The 20,247-nt window shown below is 57.3% G+C and overlaps 3 protein-coding genes and 1 non-coding gene across 4 annotated transcripts in view; 1 reads left to right on the top strand and 3 right to left on the bottom strand.

Moving 5' to 3' along the window:
* Nucleotides 1-1,081, bottom strand: part of NPR1 (natriuretic peptide receptor 1) — a 34,943-nt gene extending 33,862 nt beyond the window's left edge. Inside the window, exon 1 of the mRNA XM_050930707.1 lies at nucleotides 351-1,081. Coding sequence (XP_050786664.1) covers nucleotides 351-1,041 — 691 coding nt within the window. The 5' untranslated portion in view covers nucleotides 1,042-1,081. The remainder of the gene's footprint in view (nucleotides 1-350) is intronic.
* Nucleotides 1,082-7,565: 6,484 nt separating this feature from the next.
* On the bottom strand, nucleotides 7,566-7,637 carry TRNAM-CAU (transfer RNA methionine (anticodon CAU)). Its single transcript has one exon. It is a non-coding gene; the product is annotated as a tRNA-Met (tRNA).
* Nucleotides 7,638-7,977: 340 nt separating this feature from the next.
* On the top strand, nucleotides 7,978-17,145 carry ILF2 (interleukin enhancer binding factor 2). Its single transcript, XM_050930717.1, has 15 exons — nucleotides 7,978-8,064; nucleotides 9,042-9,101; nucleotides 9,846-9,888; nucleotides 11,337-11,441; nucleotides 11,867-11,944; nucleotides 12,203-12,305; nucleotides 12,388-12,453; nucleotides 12,746-12,862; nucleotides 13,119-13,197; nucleotides 14,067-14,154; nucleotides 14,409-14,470; nucleotides 14,918-15,032; nucleotides 15,701-15,791; nucleotides 16,373-16,542; nucleotides 17,000-17,145. The coding sequence occupies exons 1-14, from the start codon at nucleotides 8,060-8,062 to the stop codon at nucleotides 16,531-16,533; spliced, it is 1,173 nt and encodes a 390-aa protein (XP_050786674.1). The 5' UTR covers nucleotides 7,978-8,059; the 3' UTR covers nucleotides 16,534-16,542; nucleotides 17,000-17,145.
* Nucleotides 17,146-17,742: 597 nt separating this feature from the next.
* Nucleotides 17,743-20,040, bottom strand: SNAPIN (SNAP associated protein). The gene is made up of 4 exons (XM_050930721.1): nucleotides 19,903-20,040; nucleotides 19,293-19,339; nucleotides 18,817-18,935; nucleotides 17,743-18,174 (listed from the first exon to the last, which is right to left on the bottom strand). Exons 1-4 carry the CDS (start codon nucleotides 20,028-20,030, stop codon nucleotides 18,070-18,072), a joined length of 399 nt encoding a protein of 132 aa, XP_050786678.1. The 5' UTR covers nucleotides 20,031-20,040; the 3' UTR covers nucleotides 17,743-18,069.
* Between the last annotated feature and the right edge of the window lie 207 nt (nucleotides 20,041-20,247).

Here is a 20,247-nt window from a genome sequence, read left to right as displayed (position 1 = left end):
GCTGGATCTGTTCCACGTGGGGGGCTGGGAGAAGGGGGGCAGCATTTCCATGTGTGCGGGGAGGGGTGCATTAAGGAGGTGGCACGGCACCAGGGGCCCTTGCATTGTTCGGTTGAAGAAGAGTGTCATGGGGGGTGTTGCTGGGGGGTGTCATGGTGGGAAGGCTGCACTGGGGAAGCCTGAGGTTGGGCTGGGGGAGGTGAACCCTGGGGTAGCTGCACCCCGTGGAGCAGGGCTGCAGGGAGGGAGGAGGCTGCAATAGGGAGATGTTGCATAGGGGGCTTGTGGCACCGTGGAGTGGGGGGTCCTTGGAAGCAGCCGTACAAAGGTGGGGTGGGAAGGTCACTTACTTCTGCCCTTTTGCTTGATCTCCTGGATGAGGAAGGTGTAGTTGGCCTGGTCTCGGTCCTTGAAGTAGATGTCCAGCACGGTGAGGTTGCGGAGGGTGGGCAGCTCCATGTAGAGCCCTTCGATGGCGAAGTAGCAGGGCCGGTCGTCCATCCTCTCGTCCGAGTAGACCAGCACGGCGCGCTGGGTCCAGTTGAAGTGGCGCTGTAGCCCCACGACGTACTCGCCCAGCTTGCGGTGGCTGGGCCCGGCCCGCGTGGTCAGGGAGAACATGTCCTTGTTGTCGAAGCCATGGGCCTCCGCCCCAGCCGTCACCAGCGGCAGCTTCCAGTGGCTGGTCAGGCGGGCCACGGGCGCCGAGCTGTAGACGCAGCCGGGGCCGATGAAGGCATCGGGGTTGTCGGTCATCTTGAGGTCGACGGCGGCCACGGGGGCGTCCTGTTCGGAGCAGACGCCGTACCTGTCCTCGCTGTTCCCAAACACCCAGCGCACCGTGTGGCCCGGCAGCAGGTCTGGCTGCCGGTTGATCTGGTCGATGGCCAGCCAGATGGCGGGGCCCACGCGGGGCCAGGCCCACGGGTAGGTCATGTTTTGCTTCGGCAGCAGCACGGCCAGCGTCAGGTTGGCCCCTTGGCCCCGTGACCCACCCAGCTGGCACAGGACCCCGCACAGCACCACCAGCGCCCACCGCATGGCGTCACTGACGCATCGCTGCCCCCGCGCCGACCCAGCCCCCCGACGTGCAGCCCCCCGGCTCCCCCGCTCCAGCCCCCTAGACCCCGGCGGGCCGCCCCGGGACCATGGCTGGAACTCCGAGTCTGCCCGCACCCTCTGCCCCTCCGCGCCCTGTCCCCCCACTGCCCTGGACTCTAGCCGCTGGGAGCTCCCTTCCCTTCCCTTCCCTTCCCTTCCCGGTGCCGAAGTGACTGATTATCTCCCAGGCAGGCAGCCTTTTCCTTCCCCTCACTCAATGACAAAAGGGCTGTTATCATGCACAGCTCCTTAACCCCCTCCTGCCCAGAACCCCCCAGCGCAGGCAGGGAGCACCTGCCCAAGGGAGGGGACAGGGAAGGGCTGTGGGGGGGGCGGTTTCCCAAAGCCTGGGGAGGGGGGAGGAGAAGGCTGCTGGCCCCCCACTGGTTGCCCCCAGGACTGAGCAGAGCTGCGGGACATGACAGGGTTTTTCAGGTTTTGCCCAGGAATTGAAATGAGAGGGGGTGTTTGACGGCTGGGGGCAGGCCGGGGGGGGGGGTGTTTGGCAACACAGCCTGTAACTTGTTGACTACTGGGGGGGTATGCGGGAGTTGGGGGGGAGGGGAAACCCCGACTAGCAGAGACGGGGGACAGGGTGGGATGAGATGAGATGGGGGGGCAGGGTGGGGAAAGGGCAGTTCCCAGCCGCCCTGGGGCATGTGGCTTGATCCCGCCGTTTGCCCCACTCCTCCTATGAGGGCAGCGTTCCTGCCTGGGGGTGAAAGGGAAAGAGCTGGTGCCCCCCATGTCCCGCTGCCAGCCCGCGGCTCCCGGGGCCCTGGTGTGGGTGAGCACAGGCCTAGCGGGAGGCAGGGCTGGGATGAGGGCGCCAAGGGGAAGCTCCCAGCTCCCCCTGCTTATAAAACTTCACACAGAGCAAGGAGCCAAAGGATCCCGCGGAGCCTGAGATGGAGACATTGGGGGGCAGCAGAGGCTGGGGCGGGAGAGCAGAGGTGGGGGGCAATGGTCCAGGGGTGGGGAGAAGGGGCTGGGGGACAATGGAGGGAGGGGGCGGAGGAGGGATGGGGGGGCAGGGCTGAAGAAAATAAAGCATCCAGATTCCTCCATGGAGGCTGGAGCGGGGGCCCGATCCGGGCCAAGAAGGGGACCAGGGCCTGATCCTGCTGGGTCCCCGCCTCCCCCACGGCCCCAGGTTCCAGCTCTCCTTCGCCCCCTGGGGGCAGCGGTGGGGACGGCAGCTCTCCTCCTCAGCTATTACTGCATCCAGACCTACAGCATCACCAACTCTTGTGATTATCTCATGATATTTGGTGTTTTCTCTTAAATCTCCTGCTCCTGGAGTCAGGAGACTCTCGGCTCACATGTGAAATCAAAGTCTGGTTCTGGCCCTTGTGGGTGCAGGGATAAGCTGGAGAATGGGAAAGAGGGGCAGCCCTGACAGCCCCAGCACCGAAGGGGGATCCGAGGAGCCGATCTCATGATTTGAGGGAGTGGGCTGGTGCTTTGGGGCACTGGAGGCAGGTAGGACTGAGTCCAAGGCAGTCTTTGGTGGGGGTCCCTCAAAGGAAGAAGGGGAGCTGTGCACAAAGACCCCCCCCCACCCCATGGCTGAGCACTGCCCCAGAGACACTCAGGGGCCTCACACACAAACACGGCATGCAGTCCGCAGGGCTGCTTCCGTGCCTGGTGCTCACTCACCCTGGAGCAAATCAGGAGCGCCCCGGTGATGAGCAACGCTGCAGAAGAGGGGGACTGGGCCCCTTGGCGGTGGGTGAGGGTGGGCTGGAGAGCTGGGGAGCAGACATGGCACCTGCCTCCTACCTCAGGTGCGCTGAGAAGGAGGCAGTCTATCCAGGCTGTGTCTGCAGCAACAGGCGTCCTGTTTCGGCTGGAATTTCTAGCTGCCACTGCAGTCCGGCAACTAGCACCCCCGGGGCAGTTTATTAACGGCGATGTAGGGAATGCGCCACCAGGCTCAGCAGGGGCACAGATATGCCCATAATCTGCCAATCCCCCATTAGAGGAGAGGGAGTTAATGGAGCCAATTATTGGTGGAGGAAGGCAGAGACACAATAACATCGCAGAGAGGCCGGAACCTGTGTCAGAGCAGGTTATTAATGGGAACGGGCGGCCTAAGCGCTTGCTTTGCAAGTGGGCTTTCCATGCAAAGAAGTAAATTCGTTTCCAAGGTGCTTATCTAGTTACTGCTGGGTCCGTATTGTCTGGGGAGAATTTGTTCCTGGGGCTGAATGGGAAAAGCAGGTGGAGAAAGGCAGCTCTTCGTTAAATGCAACCTCGACCCTGCACTCAGGAGGGGGCTGCATGTTGGGGGACAGTTAAAAAAGTCACCCCCTGCCCCTGCTGGATTGCAAACCACTGGGAAACAGGAGAACTCAAAGCACCCTGAGCAGCACCAGCGCTAGCGAGGGGAGTGAGTAGGTAAGGCTGAGCAGGCTTCCAAGACTGTGCCTCAGGCTGCATGGAAAGCATGTGTACTGGAAGGAGCAGCGGAGAGGGAGCCAGGACCCCTGGGTCCTACCCCTGTCTCCAGGAGGGGAGCTGGGTCTTGTGCTTGTGGTTGTGGTTTGGGTGGGGGAGTGGGACGGGTTAGGAGCCAGGACTCCTGGGTACTCTTCCCATCTATGGGAAGTGGGGTCTAGTGGTTAGAGTAACAGACTAGGAGATAGGACTCCTGGGTTCTTTTCTGAGTGTCTACCACTGACTGACTGACCGACCTTGGGCGAGCCCCTTTCCCCTCCCCTGCCTCAGTTTCCCCACAAATGAAATATCATAAGGACACTAATCCTTCTCCCAGGAGAGGCGCTGAGAGTGACGTCATGGTTCCCAAGTGTTCAGAGATCCCTGGTCAGCCTGCCTTGGTCTTTCGTTTCAGGGTGGCTGTGGGATGCGTGGGTTCCTCCACAGGCCCTGTTTGCTCTGAAATCACCCCCACGGGCACTGAGAGTGCATCATGCCCCCCCACCCCCTGGTGCCCTCCCAAAGCACATCTGCAGAGATGAACCTGAGGCTGGTCTGGGCAGGAGGCTGCAGCATTAGCAGCCGTGGGGGGGCATGAATGGCTCCAAAGTCACTGTCAGCGGCGGGGGACTGAGGGAGGGAGAGCTGGTTATTTGGGCTTTGTGGATCAGTTGGCGCTGCCCCCGTGATGGATGGCTCCAGGGAGCCAGGGTTACTGAGCAGGGCCATTGGCAGGTGGGGAACTCGTCTGATTTTACCCCCATCCAAACCGCCTGGGCCCCGGGGAGGCGGCAGATGGGCTCAGCCAGGAGCCACTCCAAGCCCCAGTATTTTTTTACAAGGCGTGAGAGGCAGGGGATTTTCCCCCAAACATCCCCTCCCTGCTGGGAGCATGAGAAGTTTCTCTGCTGAGCAGTCCCTTGAACCAGTTCCTGGGCCATGTGCTTCCTGCCACCTGGGGATGTGTGTGTTGGGTAACACAATGCACTTTACTCCCCCCTCCTGTCCCCCCAAGTTACGTCTCCCCACTGCTGCGTCTACACTGCTCCCTTCTAACTCCGGCACAGTTACCATGCTCCCACCATGCCCCCAAGTCTCACTTGTCCCCTTGGAGATGCCCAGGGACGAAGCCCCTAATGTGGCCATTTTCAGTGCCCCGTTGCTGGCATTTCAGATGCCAGAAGCTGGAGGAAAGGGGCATCCACTGGCTAGGCTGAGCAGATGTTCTGTGGTGTCTCGGCGCCACCCAGAGGTCTGTCAGCACCAGACACACAGAGCTTATGCAGGGTGGGGATCCCAGCTGGTTGGGAAGTTTTAGACAAACTTTTTTTTGCCGGAAAAGGCCGATTCATCAGACCAGAACCCGTTGACAGAACAGGGTCGGCTGCAAGGGATCTCCCAGCTTGACACGTTTGGGAGGGGGGAAGTGTTGAAAGGGTCAACATGTCCTATTCCGATCTTTCTGAAACAAGACATTTCAGGGCCGTTTGATCTGCAACGTCTTGTTTGGCTGTTTACACGGATGGAATTGACACGTTGCCAGTGACTGGAATGCAATGGGATTTTTTCAGATTTGTTTTTTTCATTGGTGAAAATTGTCAAGGTTTTGACTTTTGGGGCCCAATTTGGGATGGGAACACTTTTCAGTATTTCCCAAATTCTCACAGGATGGGAAATAGGCCGAGTGTCTGTCTGGTCTGGTGAGCTTGCAGATTCTTTGGGGCAGGGACTGGTTCTCTTTGATGGTTGTAAAACGCACAGCCCAATGGGGCCCCGGTTTTATCTAGGGCCCACTCCATACTATGCATATCTGATTGCCCCCTAATTACCTGCCCTCGCTTTCTCATCAGTGTCTCTGTCTCCGTCCAAAGCAGGTTTGTATCCTCTTACTTGTTCAGCTGTCAATTCAAACTGCAGAGTGTACACAAAGTGCAGTGCCTGGCAAAATGGGCACAGGGGCCATGGCTGGGGCTTCAAGGCCCCAGCGATACCAGTCAATAAATAAATAATAAATAACCAGGGTCCTCACCTTGGCCCTGGGACTGCCTGAAGCTTCTCCAACCCGCAGGTGTTACAGATCATGGGTCAGGGCTTCCAAAACCCATGAGATTTCAATCAATACACTAAATTGAGTTTGTGTTATTTGCCTTCTGGGCCGTGTTTTTCAGCTTTTCTCCTCAGCCACCAGGGCTAGAAGCTTGTCTTATTACTTTCAAAAGGAAGCTGAGATGCTTGGTGCTGTCACCTGACTCCAGGAGCTGGGGCTTTAAGAAAAAAACCACCCACTATTTTGGTAAAATTGCACAAGTTGGTATGCCAGGAACTGGAATTTCAGGCGCTGGCCCCTGTGTGGTATGGAGCGCAGGTTCTGCTGACCCCGCTCCCTCCTTGGCCCAGGCACCTTGGCAGGCGGTCACTTCCCGGCCTGTTCGTCAGCTCCAGCGGGCTCTAAGCTGCAGTGAAATCACTTGCGGGAACTGCAGGAACCAGCTCATCACAGCCAGACACCGTCGCATGGTGACACCGGCACAGCAATGTCACACTCGAACAGTGATGTCACAGCCAGACACCGGCGCACGGTGACACCGGCACAATGACGTTATACTCAAACATCACGTCACAGCTAGACACCGTCGCACGGTGACACCGGCAAAGCAATGTCACACTCGAACAGTGATGTCACAGCCAGACACCGTCGCACGGTGACACCGGCACAGCAATGTCACACTCGAACAGTGATGTCACAGCCAGACACCGTCGCACGGTGACACCGGCACAGCAATGTCACACTCGAACAGTGATGTCACAGCCAGACACCGTCGCACGGTGACACCAGCACAATGACGTTATACTCAAACATCACGTCACAGCTAGACACCGTCGCACGGTGACACCGGCACAGCAATGTCACACTTGAACAGTGATGTCACAGCCAGACACCGTCGCACGGTGACACCGGCACAATGACGTTATACTCAAACATCACGTCACAGCTAGACACCGCACGGTGACACCGGCACAGCAATGTCACACTTGAACAGTGATGTCACAGCCAGACACCGTCGCACGGTGACACCGGCACAGCAATGTCACACTCGAACAATGATGTCACAGCCAGACACCGTTGCACGGTGACACCGGCACAATGAAGTTATACTCAAACATCACATCACAGCTAGACACCGCACGGTGACACCGGCACAGCAGTGTCACACTCGAACAGTGATGTCACAGCCAGACACCGGCGCATGGCAACATTGACATAGTGATGGCACACCTGAACAATGACATCATACCCGGACACCACACAGTGACACTGGGACAGTGATGTCACACCCGACCACTAACGTCACAGAGAGAACCATTGCACATCAACATCAGTACAGTGTTGTCACACCTGAACAATGACATCATACCCAGACACTGCGCGGTGACACCGGCACAGTGATGTCACACCCAACCACTAACATCACAGAGAGAACCACTGCACATCAACATCGGCACAGTGATGTCACACCCGAACAATGACATCATACCCGGACACTGCGCGGTGACACCGGCACAGTAATGTCACACCCGACCACTAACATCACAGAGAGAACCATTGCACATCAACACCGGCACAGTGATGTAACACCTGAACAATGACATCATACCCGGACACCACACAGTGACACTGGGACAGTGATGTCACACCCGACCACTAACGTCACAGAGAGAACCATTGCACATCAACACCGGCACAGTGATGTCACATCCGAACAATGACATCATACCCGGACACCACACAGTGACATCACACCCGAACAAGGACATCACAGCCAGATGCCATTGCACGGTGACACTCAGCCAAAAATCAGTGCAGTGACATCATATGCAAACACCGCAGCACGGTAACACCGGTGATGACGTCACAAAGGAACGTCTGCAGGGTGGTGAGGTCACCAGCAAACGGCTGGGGAGTAAAAGAGCGGGCTGGTTACTGCCCTGCAGCAAGGGAGAGCGCGGCGCCAAAATACGTGGCCTAGCAGAGGATGGTTTCGATCCATCGACCTCTGGGTTATGGGCCCAGCACGCTTCCGCTGCGCCACTCTGCTGCGCGCTCAGAGCTCGCCTCAAGCGCCTACATATCGCTGTGCGCTACAGTGAGTGACACACACGCATGCGCACCCGGCGCGCCTCCTACCGGTTCTTTTCCACCTCCCCACCTGGCGGTCATTCCCCGTCAGTGCAGAGCGCGGCCAATCGGGGCACAAGCCGCTCGGCGCTCCAGCTCTCCAACGGTCCCGCCCCGGGACGGCCTGTGATTGGCCGACGCTCTGACGCCTCTCGGCGCGTCACGACAGTTAGGCGAGAAGACCAATGGCAAAGCCGGAATCGGAGAGGGGCCTCTGGGGCTGGTCGCGCGGGAGGCGGCGCGCAGCCAATAGGCGGGCAGCTTCTTGGAGGGTGAGCGACGCGAGCCGGCGGCTTCTCCTCTGCACAGCGGCGGGTTCCATTGTTCGGGTTCAGCGGCGCCATGAGGTGAGGGGCGGCCAGGCTCGGGCCCGGGCCCGGCCCCCGCGGGCTGCAGCGCCGGGGTTGGGACTGGAGCCGGGGGCTGCCTGGGGGGGGTCTGGGCCCGGGGGGCGGATCCAGGGGCTGCCTGGGGGAGATACTGGGGGGTGGATCCAGGGGCTGCCTGGGGGAGATACGGGGGGGGGTCGGGGGGTGGATCCAGGGGCTGCCTGGGGGAGATACTGGGGGGGTCAGGGTCTGGGCCTGGGGGGTGGATCCAGGGGCTGCCTGGGGGAGATACTGGGGGGGTCAGGGTCTGGGCCCCGGGGGTGGATCCAGGGGCTGCCTGGGGGAAGATACTGGCGGGGGGTCAGGGTCTGGGCCTGGGGGGTGGATCCAGGGGCTGCCTGGGGGAGATACGGGGGGGGTCGGGGGGTGGATCCAGGGGCTGCCTAGGGGAGATACTGGGGGGGGTCAGGGTCTGGGCCCGGGGGGTGGATCCAGGGGCTGCCTGGGGGGAGATACTGGGGGGGGGTCAGGGTCTGGGTCCGGGGGGCGGATCCAGGGGCTGCCTGGGGGGAGATACTGGGGGGGGATCGGGGTCTGGGCCCAGGGGGTGGATCCAGGGGCTGCCTGGGGGAGATACTGGGGGGGGGGGTCAGGGTCTGGGCCCGGGGGCCGGATCCAGGGGCTGCCTGGGGGAGATACGGGGGGGGATCGGGGTCTGGGCCCGGGGGGTGGATCCAGGGGCTGCCTGGGGGAAGATACGGGGGGTCAGGGTCTGGGCCTGGGGGGTGGATCCAGGGGCTGCCTGGGGGAAGATACGGGGGGCGGGGTCTGGGCCCAGGGGGAGGGGGACGGGCGGTGTTGAATGAGGGGGATGGATCCAGAGGGCTTCCCCGAGGGTGGGCGAGCTGCCCCCATGGAGTGTGTGGAGTTCCTCTCTCAAGGTGGGGTCTGCAGACCCCTTGCTCTGCTGACATGGGGCTCTCATCCTTCCCCAGGGGTGATCGAGGCCGTGGCCGTGGCGGGCGTTTTGGCTCCAGGGGCGGCCCTGGCAGTGGGTAAGTGCCGCTCTCCGAGCGAACCAGCCCCGGGGCGGAAGTAGGGGCTGGGCTGCAGCTGTGAGCATCACCATCCAGAAATCCAGTGCCCCCCTCCCGTGGGGAGGTGCGGCGCGTCTTAGCTTGTCATGCTGTAGAGGCAAAATATTGCTGAAATGCAGCCACTTCTGGATTGGGGGCCGGCCACCAACTTGTTGCAAACCAGTAGGAGGTAGAGGGAAAGTGCAGCTTTGTCCATATGCTATGAAGCAAAACCCTATAACCTTCCTAACGCTAGGATCCAGCATGTGGATGAGATCCCTAACTACGTACTGCACAGGCAAGAGCGGTCCTAAAGCCTATTCAGAGCTTTGCTTAGGTGGGACCCATTCTAAACTGATAAACAGTTGATTGACAACCCTCCCACCCCCCTTCAAACAACCTTCTCTAGTAATACTGCTGCACAGTTGCTGGTGAATCTTGATGGCCCCATTCTCTATGGCAAGAGTCTAAGCCAATGTATTAAACGTTAAACTTACTGTCTCCCAGGTAAAAAGGAATTTCAGCTTGTCCAACGGGGTGAGAGGTCCTCCCATGAGATGCTGGGAAGAAGGGTTTGCTTTTCTCTAGCACACCCTCCCAACAGAGGTGTAGGATTGGATGGACTAGTGGTTCAGTCTGGTGTATGGTGTCTGCCCGGTTATCACCCAGCAGTGACTGGTTGACGTTGTCATAAGAACTCACCTTTGGCTTTTTCTTTTTCAGGTTCAGGCCCTTTGTGCCACACATCCCCTTTGACTTCTATGTGGTGAGTAACCTGGCTTGGTTTAGCCAGTCCATGGCATTGGCTGTATAAACCAGGTGCAGGAATGTTGTATTGCAATTATATTCTTGGTTTAAAAATAAACTGAGTTTAAGGTGTGTTTTCACAGCACAGTTAGCATACCTGAGTTAACTGCAATTAGGCTAATCTACCTTAATAGCTCCAGTGCGACTCAGAGCAGCCACACTTCAAACCATTCAGTTACCCAGAGTGATTGGATTAGCTGCTGCTGGCTTTTTGTAACTTGAGCTGTGGCCTCCTCACTGCACTTAGCCATTCATGGGCTAGCTGGGAGTTCAAACCACCACATAATTTGAGCTGGACCCTCCTGTGTGTGGACAAGAATAAAGTTGGGGTAACGTGAGCAAACTGCTGTGAAGACACACCCATAAAGCTCCCAGTACAAACTCTGCAGGCTGTGGCATCTAATAGCTTAACTGCTGGTAGTCTAGTATGAGACAGAAAGTTTGCTGAAAGCCAGACCTGCTGTTTGATTTTTTTTTGGTTAATTTGAAGTAATCAAAGTGACCATAAGTGGTTACCATGGCTGTCAGGGTGTGGCAAATGGCAGTGGAGGCACAAGGTGAAGGGTAAAGAGACTGGGGAGAGCTGGTTCTTATCGTGACATATGGCCCATCCTTTAAGATCCAAACACAGGAGAAAATTTCTCTTCCCAACTCTGCTGCCAATAGTCCAAACAAAGCATGAGTTACCTTGGCCAAGTTCCCAGAAGAAATCAGTGTATCCTCCAGACTTCCTGGTCTTGGCCCTTCTCAGGATTAACAGGACTGCTTGATCTACTTCCTTTTATTGGGGAGGTTTCCCCTTCCTTACGACTGTTTCCATCCTCTCGAGTGCCTCTGCAGTAAAGATACACAGGTGTGGTCCTTGCCAAGGAGAAGGGATTAATGGGTTCCCTGCCTTCAAAGGTGGGGCTGCACACCCTGTCACAACAGTTATAAGCTTTGGATATATGTTCCGAGCGTAGGTACAGCAGCTGATGAGTTTCCTTTTTTTTGCCTCCTTTTACTAATAAGGCTTTTCAGGATGGATTCTTCAGAATTTTTTTTAATCCAGCTTCTCGCAACTGTCTTTTCATAGCTCTTGGTTCCCAATCAGCTCTGTATAGAACACGTGCTTTGTGGTGGTAATGCACCAATTCTAGTGATTCTCTGTTGTTTGAGCCCCAGGGAAGATATGTAGGCAGGACTGAAGGTTTCCCTGCTCCACTCAAAACCCACTAAAAATGAAATGCCCAACTTGACTGCTACAGTGGAACTGCCATTAGCAGAAGGAAATACATTGAAGTGACTAATGGATGTAAATAGTGGAGTTAAATGGAATAATCATTTTCTTGCTGGTAAACGAGCCACTCTGAAGACCTTGTCTCACTGGCACACCAGCAGTCTGATGTCTGTCTACTCTCGTTTCAGTGTGAAATGGCCTTCCCTCGTGTGAAACCTGCCCCAGATGAGACTGCCTTCAGTGAAGCCTTGCTGAAGAGAAACCAGGATCTGGCTCCCAATTCTGCGGAACAGGTGAATAAAGCATGCGTGGGTTTGCTTAGGTGGGACCCATTCTAAACTGAATGGGTTTGCCATTGAAAACGTGTCCGAAGGAGTTCAAGGCGTTGCCAGGTTGCTTTCAGTAGAGTGTTAACTTTCTCACGGTTGTAAGGAGTACAAGAAATGATCTTCGTAGAAAGGGAGGGCTAGCTCCGTAGCCTGTGGGAGATGCACGTCCTGGGGTGGGTATTGTAGCCTGCAGTAGGATGCTGGTGAGGGAAAATGCAACATTATTTGGAAAGTGGCATCTAAACACACTTGAACTAACCTGTCTGTTGCATCCCTTGTACGGGGGTTGTCTAAGTCGTATCCTTCCAAAGCTTGTGTATTTAGCTTGGTGTCTCAAGACTCCAGTCAGTCTGTTGCTGCTACAACCACTTTCTCGGATTCCTTTTCAGGCTTCCATTCTTTCCCTGGTGACTAAAATAAACAATGTGATTGACAACCTGATCGTAGCACCAGGAACTTTCGAAGTGGTGAGTCAGACGAGTTTGTTTGGAGAATCTATCCAACAAGATGTGCCAGCAGATCAGGGAGACTGTCATGTTCTGATTGAGTTGCTCTTGATTCTCCTGCCTCAGTACAAGATCAGAGTATTGGAGGCATAACTAGTATTAAACTGGCTTTCTTTGGTCTGACTGGAGTCCATCTCCCCTCTGGAGGGTGGGGTGCATAAGGGGACCCACACAAGTGGAGTTGATGGCATTAACTCTTGGTTTGCTCCCGTAAACCAGCAAATCGAAGAAGTCCGCCAGGTGGGGTCCTACAAGAAGGGCACCATGACAACGGGGCACAACGTGGCCGATCTGGTAGTGATCCTGAAAATCTTGCCTACGTGTAAGTATTGGCTTCTCCTCCGTGGCTGACTGGGGGCAGTGGCCAGAATGAACGTAACTCTGTATTTCATTTCTCTCTCTAGTGGAAGCTGTTGCTGCCTTAGGAAACAAAGTGGTGGAAAGCCTGAGAGCACAGGATCCTACTGAAGGTCAGTAATTTAACTTGCAGTGTGATGTGAAGGGGATGCAGATGAGCAGAAGCAGTGACACTGATGTTCCCTGATAAATAGGGAGACAGTCCCCATAGACTCCCTGTGGCAGGGGTTCCTTCATGCACAAACCAGTGCAAAGCGGAGATAGCTAACGGAAAACCACCGTAATGTCAAGGCTGAGACCAGCCTCTTTGCTTCTATTTGCCTTCGATGTCTTGGGCTTAGCTGTGTGGGATCTGTGGGGTCTCATGACCCCCTCTCAGTAACTGTCTTGGTCTTTCTCCCTCAGTCCTGACCATGTTAACCAATGAGACTGGCTTTGAGATTAGCTCTGCTGATGCCACGGTGAAGATCCTCATTACCACCGTGCCCCCCAACCTTCGCAAGCTGGACCCAGAGCTCCACTGTAAGGAAACCTCTCAGAACTTATTTGGCCGCTTAGTTAGCGTGTGGGGATGGGGAGCTTCTATTTGTCCACCCTGTTTACCCACAGCCCTGCTGGAGGATTTGGGGGGCGGGGTGCAGCTTGCTTTCTGATTATGCACCCCACAGCTGTGACAATCCAGAGCATGTTTACAGGAGCATGGGGAGCAGCTTGCTTTACTGCGGGCTGACTCTCCTCAAATGTTCTGAATCAAACCTGCCTACCTCTCCTCTTCCAGTGGATATCAAAGTGCTGCAGAGCGCCCTGGCTGCCATCCGACATGCTCGCTGGTTTGAAGAGAACGCTTCTCAGTCCACGTAAGTTTCTCTGCAGCTGGGAGGCCTTACTGACCTAGCCTTCCCTGTATGCAGTGAACAGGCTGTTTCCCCTCTGGGGAAGGGCTTTCATCACCAGTCCCTGTCACGGAGTGTGGGGGAGTCCGGCCCTGCACCCCTCTTCCTGGGACCCACAGTGACTCTCAGCCAGCCAGTAAAACAGAAGGTTTATTGGACAACAGGATCACAGGTTACAGCAGAGCTTGCAGGCACAGTCAGGACCCCTCCCTCGAGTCCTTCTGGGCTTTCAGGGTGCTTGGATCCTAGCTAGGATCCCCTGAATTCCGCCCACACAGCCCCAAGCCCAAACTCAAACTGCTTCCCTCCTGCCACTCCCTTCCTTTGTCCCCTTCCCGGGCAAAGGTGTTGACCTTTCCCCTCCCTTACCTAGCTCAGGTTACAGGCTCTGGCATCGTCCATCCCCTAAAGTCCTCCCCTGCTCTCCCACTCCCCACACAGACAGTCCCTACTGCATCACAGTCCCCTACTCCTTGAGGCAGTGATGTGACATAGCCCTGTCTAGCCAGACACACAACACCGGAGCTCAAGCCCAGCTCTCATATTGCAGGCACGTAGCAATCTGGCTTTGCTTGGATCCATGCAGGTCACCACCCCGCCCGGGTTTGCCTCCCCTGCTCCTGCATAGCCAACCCTTTCTGACGAAGTGTTGGCTAGTAGAGGAAAATCTTTGGGTTCTTCCAGAGCTGATCCTGGGCAGAGGTGCAGCACCTGAGCCCAGGCCCCCAAAGCAGCCCCATCCCTAATACTCTAGACTGGCCTTGGCAGCCAGTGAGAGGTCCGAGTCCTGTGAAACCCTCTGAGCATTGTCCTTGTAAACCGTCATCTTTCAGGGTGAAAGTCTTAATCCGATTGCTGAAGGACTTGAGAATCCGATTCCCTGGCTTCGAGCCCCTCACTCCATGGATCCTCGACCTTCTGGTACGTGAGTGGAAGGGGGCTTTGATCTAAAAGGCACAGATTCCATATAGACTCTTTGATCTGCTGTGCTACTGTGGCTTCCCTGGCCAATGTTCGGAGGGATTTGGTGGGTCTGCAGCCCCTGACTCCGAATCCCAGCAGCAGCTCAAGCAGTCAAATCCCACAGATTGTCACTTCCTGCAGGCACAGGAGCCTTAAAACTGATCTTTCATAAACACTCCCTTGTGTCTAACAACTTCCTCCCCTACCTTCAGGGGCACTATGCTGTGATGAACAACCCTACCAGGCAGCCCTTGGCTCTCAACGTCGCATACAGGTACGTGTGCTGCAGCTAAAGCGAATGTCAGCGTAGAAATCTTGCCGGCGCTGCTGGTGCCGTGGGCTCTGCTTTCTCAAGACTGTTTCATGCTGCGTGAGCTCCCTTGTCACTTCTTCAGAACCTCCTGAAACGAGCAGGTTGCTGCTGCGTGAATGTAATTACGGCATTGGCCAGTACCATTAACGCAGGACTTCTTACCTTGAGCTCTCAGGTCTAAATCCTTCCAAATATGGTGACAAAGCAAACTCACGGCCTATTGCGAACACCCGTGAGTTGCTGCCACACACATTTACGCCATGTTAGGAGTGTGCTACCTTGGACCACTTTCCTTAGCGCCTAGTGCTATAAACGTATCCTATGCCACAGTGGTGACTCACCCAGGATCTCAGCGAGACAACTGTGCTGGGGAACTGTCTATGTTGCTAACACCTGACTGCCCCACAGGCGCTGCCTTCAGATCCTGGCGGCTGGGCTGTTCCTTCCGGGATCGGTTGGGATCACCGATCCCTGCGAGAGTGGCAACTTCAGAGTCCATACAGTCATGACCCTGGAACAACAGGTGAACTAACCTTTGTGTATGCAGCCTCCCTGAGGCTGGGGTGGTGGGGATATCCTGGCCCCATGGCATTCTGTAAAGGGGTAAAACTGCTGGAAGTGCAACTTGCTGTTTGAAAATGAGCTAGTGGGTTTTCTGGCTGCGTTTATCCCCAGGGGCTTCCAGCCTGGGGCTCAACCGTTCCTGTCACGGGGGTTAGATCAGGAGGGTGCTGTGACCTTGGGTACAGCATGAAAGAGGGTTTAGGAGCCCTGAGGCAATACTCTGGGAAGCTGCCACTTCAGCCAGTCTTGGTAGTGGGATGCAGTTCAGAGGCAGGAGCGTGGCTCACTGTGTCAAAGCAAAGACCTGCAGAGCCCAAGTCTTAATTCAATTAAACTGTAAACGAGGGAAGAGCAAACAAGTCTTCATGTCACCCGTCCTGGGGAGAGGAGCCAAGCCGTAGCCCTGTGCACACAAAGCAGCGCTGGGTTACTGTAGCATGGGGCAGTCATATCAGGCTCCTATGGCTAAAACAAGGCTATGCTGAGAGCGTGTGGTGGGCTGAGCCAAACACACTAATGCCTGGATGATGTATCTGATACAACGCCAGCAGGAGAGCCAGTCAGAAGGGCTCTCCTCCCAGTGCGGGGGACTCTGTCGCGTGCATTCATTCTCTACTCCTGTCATAGGACATGGTGTGTTACACGGCACAGACGCTCGTCCGAATCCTCTCGCACGGAGGTTACAGGAAGATCCTTGGACAAGAGGGGGATGCCAGCTGTAAGTAGGAGCTCAGTGGCTCATGACTACTGGTCCGCATGGCCAGGAAGTGCTGGGGCTTTATTTGGAGACACCTCAGGGAGACTGTGGAAGGTTGAAGACTTAAGGAAACTTGGGGCAGGGGGGCCTTACCTGAGCATATGGCGGAATAGACCAATCCCACATGGCTTGACTTGGGCAGACTCAGCAAATCAAGCACGGAGGCACACCCAGCCAGTGACAAGGATAGGCCTGGTCCCTGCATTGGGGCAGGGGGTGTTGCTAGAACTTGGAGCAGCCTCTTGCCTTGCCTTGCAACCTGACAACTTGCCCTTGAGGAAAGAAGTGCCCAAATGTAAGGGGCCTGCTGATGCCAGTTGGTAAGTGTAAGTCGCTAGGGGTCTGCTGTCAGCTTCCTGTAACAGCTGCAGCGGGAGGAGAAATGGCAGGGGGCTCTGGGTGGGTTCAGCTGGTCTCCTCCCCACTCAGCACTTGTTACCGGCACCGCTCTGAGGAATGTCCTGGGGTTAGGGAGCTGGCAATCTTAGGCTGGTAGGACCCTGCCCTGCACGCTGACATGGCTTCTTCTGTTTGCTTTCCAGACCTGGCCTCTGAAATGTCCACTTGGGACGGGGTGATAGTCACCCCTTCAGAGAAGGCTTATGAGAAGCCTCCAGAGAAGAAGGAAGGGGAGGAGGAAGAGGAGAATCAAGAAGAAACAGCTGCAGGAGAGGAGGAGGAGAGCATGGAGACTCAGGAGTGACCTGCACAGGTGAAGACAGGCAAGTGGTGTCTGAGGGGCGTGTCTACCTGGAACTCAAGGGTCTCAGCCTGGTTCCAGTGTCTGGGGCTGCACCATTCCCATCCCACTTCTAAACGCAACCTCCTACCTGTAATGCCTGAGACCGTAAGTGGAAACTAATGGTCCAACTTGCTGCTGCTCAGGTGGCTTCTTACCTGCAGCATCTGAGTCTAACACTGCAGGGAAGTCCCTAAACTTAAGCTGGCTGGGGTGCAGGACTATCGGGAACCTCTGTGCTTGGCTGGGGAGCCCCAGTTAATGTGACCAGGCCAGCTCCCTGGGAAACAGGTGATAGGAGCTGCTGTACCTCACTGGGACAGCCAGCTCTAAGCTCAGGACTCCCCTCTGCACCTGAGCACTCTGAAAAGGCTGGTACAAGCTCCAGCCTCACCTGCATTTTGATGTGGTGTTTGCTTGGCTCTCGCAGTTTGACCCCTACTGGCTGAAGCACATGAAGAATCTCGTCTAGGCCCAAGCCTGTCCTTGCCCATCCATCTCACCGAACGACGGGAAGAGTCCTTCGTATTTTGTCTTGGTTTTTATAGGTTATATTAAAATGGTTCCTCCTTTTAAGTGCCTCTCCTCTGATTTGTATGTGGGCAAACAACCTTCTCCTCTCCCCAGGCAGAGGCCTGGGGGGGATTCCAGATCTTGGAGGAGCTGAAACTGGTCCATCCATCCACTCTAGAGCTGCACTTCACGCCTGGGGGCTTTGGGAAAGCAGCCTGCTCATCTCATGCTGGGTCTCCACCCAGCATGACAAGACACTGCGGGATGGTCTCCACAGTGCCACAAGTACTCCTGTTCTTTTTACTAAGGGATCTGCACTTGAGCAAGGCTTTCGCTTTCCTCTCGATCTAGGGTGGCCGAACCCTGGCTCAGGAGCCACCTGCGACACGTGTACAGTTGAAATGTGGTGGGCAGTGCTCCCTGTGCCTTCCCCCTTCCAGACTTAGGTGGGGAAGCTCCGGCCCTCTGCCTTGCAGCAGGCAGGCCCCAGCTCTGAACAACTCATGACTGTTGTATGCAGTTTAGAGGGTCAGTCAGTTTGGCCACCCGAATGCTGTGTCTGTCAAAGCAGTGTTCTCTGCTGGGCAGGAGAGAACAGTCTGCAGCAAGTCCACGAGCACCCCACTCTAGCAGGACTCCCCTCCACAGATCACTCACCAGTCATAAGCAACAGGCAGTTTTATTGTACCACCTCCCAGCCTAACAATACATTGTACATGGGCCCCTTGGCTCTGTGAATGGAGCATCGGTGCTAGCAAAGGTCACCTGCCCAGCTTGCTGAGGTCTCCCTGAAAGCAGCATGGAAGGTGGGAGCGGCTCTACCTGTCCATTTGACACCCAGCTGTGCATCTCTCCCCTGCAGTCCCACCCCACTAACTTCAGCTCTGCATGGGGTGCTCCTGTCCCCCCACCCCAAACTCCTAGTACCAGCTCTAGAATCCACTGGCCATCAGTCCAGCAACGCTCCAGCCAGGCTGCCTCCACGCTTCACTTGCTGGGCGAGCCCTGGGGGTAGCCGCCAGAGGCCTCCAGGATGGCCTTCCTGCGGGCAGTCTCCTTGGCCACGTTGTGATTGAGTCTCCTCAGCCGTTCCTGCGTGGGGGGGAGGTAATGCTCATGTAGCAGAAACGCTGCCTCTTCCCATGTAGCCCTGCCAGACCCACAGCTGCATGAGCGGGTGAAGTCTCCTAGTCCCTTGGAAACGGATTCCTTCCCATACCCAGGCTCTGGATGGCACCTCTAGCCTTCCTAGTGCCCCAGGCTGACAACCAGGAGCCCGGGATTCTCGCCAGAACTTGGAGCTGCCTCGGGGGGAGTGAAAGCAGCCGTCAGTTTCCAAAGGCAGCTCCCAGGGCAGTGCTCTGGGGCAGGGCCTAGCACAGTAATCCTCAGAGGAGCAGCGAGGCTGTTCAGGCAGGAGAAGCAAGCGATTTCTGCAGGGCAAACGGGGTAGGGGATCAAAGTCTGCGGACACCATCCTGAGCCAGGCCGGCAGCCCACAGCCAAGCGCGTGTGATGGCAGAGCCAGAAGTCGATGCAATCTCTTAGCCCCTCCATATCAGCCGTGGGGGGTGGGTCTGAAGCAGACTCCAGGCCAAGCCTCCAGCGTCCCCAGTGGCAGCTGGATCAGTTCAGTGTCTCTCAAAAGCTTGGGGATTTGTTCTCAGACTCCCTCCCACCTGCAGAGCCCAGCAGGGTCCCTCTGCTGCACCTGGCAGGGGGCGAGGTACCCACCTGTGCATTCTGCAGGATATTGTTGACCAGCACAACTCGGCGCCGGGCGTTGAGCAGCTTCTTCACGTATGGGTCCAAGTCGAGCGCAACCTTCTGGTCTTCATTGATCCTGCACAGCTCTGAGGGAAGGGACACCACAGTGCCAGGCGGGAGCAGGCTGGCACCCCCCCACCCCGTCCCCAAACCCCACGCAGAACACAACAGGCCCTTCCTGCAATGTATTTCCCTAGGCTGCAGCTAACCAGCCGAGCAAAGGGGCTCCCCTGGGGAACCTTGTCCCCTGGCCAACAGTTACCTTCCTTGACAATCAGGCTGTGCTCAGTGCCACTTCGAGCCGGGATTCTGCTTCCCCTACGTGCCCCACTCTGGCCCAGGCACCCCACCCCGGGGAATCACCCCCTTCAGGCTGCTCAGCCAGCGGCACGCCCAGCAGGATGTGCCTGTTGCCCAGCCAGCCCTGCGGCACGTGGGCTCACCTGTGGCCAGGTTATCGATGTGCTCTCGAAGCTCCACCTGGCTCTCCCTGGGGAAGCACAAAGGGGACGGATCAGTGCTGCTCCCCAGAAGGGCTGCCCACCCCAGCCCCAGCCAACCAGGGGAGCCCAGTGAGGCCTGCCCGGACCCACCCCCGGGGAGCCTCTGGGCAACCCCCAGCACCAGGCTCAGCCCCTGGGCCCCCAACACCACTGGGTACTGAGCTCAGCCCAACCTCCTCCTACCATGGGGTAGATCCCAGCTGCAGCTGGCCTGCCCCCCGTTCCCCTGCAGCCATCGCAGCGCCCCCCACCGGCACCTCCCACCATCCAGTGCCTCCCCCCTCCTGGGCCCCAGTCCATGGGGCTAGATCCCAGCTGCAGCTGGCCTGCCCCCCCCGTGCAACCCCCCCGCGTGGGGCTAGATCCCAGCTGCAGCTGGTCTGCCCCCTCCTTTCCCCCCCCGGGCCCTAGCCCATGTAATGCCCCCCCCCGTGGGGCTAGATCCCAGCTGCAGCTGGCCTGCCCCCCCGGGCCCCAGCCCATGTAATGCCCCCCCCCGTGGGGCTAGATCCCAGCTGCAGCGGGCCTGCCCCCCTCCCCCATCAGGCACCTGACCGCGTGCACGTGCGAGTCGAGCTGGCGCGCGGCCGGGCGCAGGAATTCCAGCAGCCCCTCGGCGAAGAGGTCGCGAGCGCCGGACCCCGGGGTCCCCGCGCCAGGCCCGGCCAGCGCCGCCATCGCCCCGCCGCGCAGCGCCCGCGCGGGGCCCGCTGGGAAATGTAGTGCCGGGGCCCGACAAGGCGCTGCCGCGGGGCCCGCTGGGAAATGTAGTGCCGGGGCCCGGCAAGACGCTGCCGCGGGGCCCGCTGGGAAATGTAGTGCCGGGGCCCGGCAAGGCGCTGCCGCGGGGCCCGCTGGGGAATGTAGTGCCGGGGCTGTGTCCCTGTGGCAAAGG

The sequence above is a fragment of the Gopherus flavomarginatus genome, chromosome 20 (genome assembly GCF_025201925.1).
Source record: "Gopherus flavomarginatus isolate rGopFla2 chromosome 20, rGopFla2.mat.asm, whole genome shotgun sequence".
Classification (NCBI taxonomy): Eukaryota; Metazoa; Chordata; order Testudines; family Testudinidae; genus Gopherus; species Gopherus flavomarginatus.
The sequence above is the reverse complement of the archived record's forward strand: the minus strand, read 5'-3'. Positions and strand labels throughout refer to the sequence as shown.

Excerpts from the sequence above, each read along its gene's own strand:
- ILF2 (XM_050930717.1), top strand. Across the intron at positions 14,155-14,408 it reads CATGGATCCTCGACCTTCTG|GGGCACTATGCTGTGATGAA; the intron begins GTACGTGAGTGG and ends CCCTACCTTCAG. Across the intron at positions 14,471-14,917 it reads GCTCTCAACGTCGCATACAG|GCGCTGCCTTCAGATCCTGG; the intron begins GTACGTGTGCTG and ends ACTGCCCCACAG.
- SNAPIN (XM_050930721.1), bottom strand. The coding sequence starts at position 20,030 with ATGGCGGCGCTGGCCGGGCCTGGCGCGGGGACCCCGGGGTCCGGCGCT. Across the intron at positions 19,340-19,902 it reads TCGCACGTGCACGCGGTCAG|GGAGAGCCAGGTGGAGCTTC; the intron begins GTGCCTGATGGG and ends GTGCTTCCCCAG. Across the intron at positions 18,175-18,816 it reads ATATCCTGCAGAATGCACAG|GAACGGCTGAGGAGACTCAA; the intron begins GTGGGTACCTCG and ends CCCCCCACGCAG.